Source organism: Musca autumnalis, unplaced genomic scaffold, assembly GCF_047663935.1.
Source record: "Musca autumnalis isolate F117 unplaced genomic scaffold, ASM4766393v1 scaffold_1, whole genome shotgun sequence".
Taxonomy (NCBI): Eukaryota; Metazoa; Arthropoda; class Insecta; order Diptera; family Muscidae; genus Musca; species Musca autumnalis.
Genome location: NW_027411644.1, coordinates 214266450 through 214270911, shown reverse-complemented (window position 1 = coordinate 214270911; position 4462 = coordinate 214266450). Strand labels below are relative to the sequence as shown.

Genomic DNA, 4462 nt, shown 5'->3' with positions numbered 1-4462 from the left:
GATATAATTCTATATAATAACGTAGTTACAATTGGTTAAAATTTCAAAAATATGCACAAATTCGATGTCTAATTACCTATCAGTGTAGTTCAGCATTCCGTAGCCCTTTACTCGCGAGCAAGCAAAGAGTGAGCTTCTTTCTCCATTAACGCATTTCTCCATTCACTCACACAGTGTTTGCTCAATTTTTTATTTTTGTGTGCCGATTGCTGTTGTAGTTGTGAAAAAAATACTTATTCTCACGTTGCCTCTACGTCAGTCGTCATGGCACAATAACCAAGGCATATGCACCGCCGAATGGCTACAACTAAAATTATTTTAACATTTAAATACAATTTGTTACCATTAATTGCCTAATTTGCTATAATTTTCAACATAAAACAATAAAATTCTAATTTGCCGAATGTTTTTTTTTTGCGACCAAAATTTACAACAACTTGTTTTGACATTGCATGTTCGATCAGCTAAGCTGTTATATCTACCTTGATAATTCTGCCATAGTCGTCGTCGTTCTCCCATATAAGTTCTCATGTATTTTGAATTTTAGCAAAATGATTGTGTGTTCCGAAGCACTCGGTCAGTATTTAGTATTTCATTGGCAGCTCATAAACACGGCGTTTTTAACGACTTTCCTCGCTGGAGATTATGACAACAAAAAATAAGAATTTATTCAAACAAAGCAAAGTATGTTGTTGTTCAAGTGGTCTTTGTCTTAATGAAAAACCAAGATTTTTGGACAGTATAACAGGTGTACTGCGCGATAAAGATCACGAATATGCATTAAGAGAGGCGGGTCTTAGAGTGGCCATAGTTCATATAGAAAATCCCCAAGATGAATGGCAACACGCAGCTAACTTTAGAAGTTTTTTCGAAAATATACCTTTAGTATGTTTCCTAACGAAATCTTACAAAGAAACTGTGCAATATTTGAAAAAGTCAAAATTTATTGGTTATGCCAGTATTTTTGTGGTGGTACATCATAACACTTACTTGTCCACAGTGGCAAGATCCATGGAACAGAATCCCTATTTACGTTACAAATCCAAAATTATAATATGTCGTTATAATATGAGCAACTCAAAAAAAGTCTCTGGCAATCTACAACTTGATGTATTCACCAGACAGCTGGAACAGGAATTGCCTCAGGCAAGATATTGTGAATATAACAATCCGCTCGATTTTGGATTAAAAAATAAAAATGGTATAGATTTATCACAAGCCGTTGGAGATTTAAAATTTGTCAGCAGTTTACAATTGAATCATTTCATATTTGTACAGTGTTTTACTTTGGATTCGATGTGTGAATATTTTACCTATATCCATATCATTGCTATGACCTTGAGACTAATCACGGATCCCGTGGAAAGTACTTTAAAGACACTTTTGGCTCAAACAGTGTCGTCAGTTGCTTACCCAACTACATTGGTGGATTTGTATTTGTACACCATTAATCCTGCCCTGGCCATTATTATTAACAATTACCATTTCACCAATTCCCTTGGTGTACGCAAAGGAAGTGAACGAGACGTTGTGCGGCTAATACGTGAACTGAAAATTGCTCGCATCCCCTACATTCTTGTTGAAGATGCCAGTCGGGAAGAGTTGCTAAAACTGATTAATTATATATCCAATAAAGATTTCAGGCCGTTGAAGAATCTTTTGATATTCCTTATGTCTCATGGTGGCCAGGATGATATTTTACACACTAATGATGGTCAAGTAAATATCCGAGAAGATATTGTTAAGCCAATACAAAACAATGCGTTTCTTCAAAATATCAAAATACACTTTGCCATCAATGCCTGCCGAGGTAAAACGGATATTGAATGGGCCGATTACAGAGATTTGAGAAACATAAAACCAACAGATGGTAGTTATCTACATAAAAATGTCACTGTACTTTACAGTGTACCCAAAAATTTCAGATCGTTACGTTCAGAGACAACGGGTAGTCCATTTGTGAACGCTTTTTGTCAAAACATACGACATTTCCCACCCAACCAAGATATACGACAGCTCGATCAGAAAATCAATTCCGATCCAAATATTTTGGAATTTTTCGATGAATTGAAGAAATGTACAGAATTAATTTTAAGTTGCTCGGATAATAAATATAATATTATACCGATGGCGGAAAACGTACTGCAAGTAATTTCTTTATTAAAATCTATTGCCGAAGAGTTTCCATTACGCGAATCAATTGTCACAAATGAGACGGCTTCATCGTTTATTTGCGGAGCCATTTCACATCATGTTGAGGAATATTTTGCACCACAACTTGACTGGGATAATTTTAGTCTAAGTGAGGAAGGACTCAATTGTATTGAAGGAAATGTTGAAGATCAACAATTACCAGAGGACAGGTAAGAGAATATATTTAACCACGCAAAATTTTGAAGAAAGTGGTTTCATGTAATGCCATGCGATTTCATAGGATATTTTGCGTTGGTTCAAAGGAAATCGTTAAATATCCTATATTTTCATCAGCATTTAAACCACAGCCGACCAAGAAGAGGGCACACAAAATTCTCAATATTTGCAACTTTTGAAAGTGTGTTAGTAACGTCGTATGCACGCATGGAGCAAAACAAAAACAAATCAAAACACTTGTGTGCTTTTTCGTTGCGTTCGGGTCGTGTGTGTGAATTGCCGAAAAACTTCGTAACTTTAACAATATCAAAGCACGACATTGATTTAAACCAGTGTTCACCAGCGAGCCCGTACGGAGAGCAACTGAGCATACATTGCCGTGTGTTTTGGATTGAAAGTTACGATAATTTGCTCTCATTAGCAGCTCGCTGGTGATTTAAACCAATCCTATCGATCCAATAGAGATAGGTTTTTTTGTTTTTATTTAAATACATATCCATACATACTCGTACATATATACTATAATGTTCCTTTGAGAACCACTTTAAAAATGAAACTGCTTTTTGCAACACTTCATTCAACGGGCTAAAAATAATTCTTTCTAATCACTTCTTTTCAGCGTATGATTTTGGAGATGGTTCCAGATTAATAATTACATAAACCATGGACATTTAACAATCGTGCAGAGATACGGAAGCATTCATCATTTCTGTCAATTGTAAATATTACCCTTAATCTGATAAGCATTTTTGTGTATTTAAAGATAGTATACATTTAATTCATACTTATAAAACGCATACAAATCTGCAAAAAAAAAATATATATATATTTGGGAGAATATTGCGAAAAGTCTTGTTTCTGTGTGCCGATGCCGCATTTAGGGTTAAAAATATTGAAAAAATTAAATTCATAGAAAAGAAATAAGTAAAACAAAATAGCCTTAAACGAGGCTCGAGAATCAAAATAGAATATTCTATATTTTTATATGAAAACAAGTAAGAACGGGGTTAAGTTCGGCCGGGCCGAACTTGGTATACCCTACACCAGGGACGTACGCAGGGGGGGGGGGGGGGCACGGGGGGCCCGGGCCCCCCCCCCCCGAAATTGTTTGGTCGAACAAAATTTTTAAGCTACTGTAACTTGTCATTATATTTTTTCTCATAAAAATGTTTGTATATTTGAAGATTTCAAATTAAACCTTATATTTTCTTAAGTTTCTGAACAGAAAATGTACATCATTAACAAGTTTTGTAAGAAAATATTTTAAAAATTTTTGTTTGTAAGCTGTTTTTGAGAGAAACTTCCAATAAAATCTGAATTACTTCTTCATGTCATATCATTCCACTATCAAATGCTAATTCATTAATGAATATACCCCATGTCTATTATTTATTCGAACTGTATAGAGTTCTCGAGGCTTAAAACTCATCCGGTTATAACAAAAATAACGAGTTCAGTATTATGGGAATGGAAATATATAAAAAAAATCTATTGAATAAAATGTATGAAGGGTCGGCCCTTCGTGGACTACATATTGAAAGCCAATTAGAAATTTATTTTACTGCCATCGCCAAAATTTTGTTATTTTGTTTTAGACAAATTTGCTGCTAAACAGTATGAGAAAATAATGAAGACAAATTAATTTTTGTGCGTCACTTAATTTTTACTTATCATTACCGAAGTATAATTGTAACCTCAGACTTTAGATTACGAGATTATATGCACTAGGATTGTATAGTATAGATTTCATCAAAATAATGATTTAAGACTTCAGATATGTTTGGACGATATTCGTTTCAGCCAAGATGGAAGTTCTTACCACCCCGTCCGTCCGTCTGTATCTCTGTTTGTCTGGCAGGTTGAACTCATGATAACTCTCGGTCCAAGTTATGGATCTCGTAATGTATTGTCCAAGTTAAATGTAAGTCATATCGGTACCTCTGCCATAAAAGTTCGAAAATTTTCAATAAATGGTCGAAGGGACTAACCTATTCGGTCTAAAATGGTTCGCAAGATTACTTCCAAAAGTACATCAAGGTCCAAGAGAATATGTTTGGACAACATCTTCAGGTCTCTTATACAAGTCTAACAT

At 34.7% G+C, this 4462-nt stretch overlaps 1 protein-coding gene across 1 annotated transcript; it reads left to right on the top strand.

The window, feature by feature from the left end:
• The first annotated feature begins 559 nt into the window (after positions 1-559).
• Positions 560-3219, top strand: LOC141389062 (uncharacterized). Its single transcript, XM_073960098.1, has 2 exons — positions 560-2363; positions 2990-3219. The coding sequence occupies exons 1-2, from the start codon at positions 646-648 to the stop codon at positions 2994-2996; spliced, it is 1725 nt and encodes a 574-aa protein (XP_073816199.1). The 5' UTR covers positions 560-645; the 3' UTR covers positions 2997-3219.
• Positions 3220-4462: the final 1243 nt, after the last annotated feature.

Excerpts from the sequence above, each read along its gene's own strand:
- LOC141389062 (XM_073960098.1), top strand. The coding sequence starts at position 646 with ATGACAACAAAAAATAAGAATTTATTCAAACAAAGCAAAGTATGTTGT.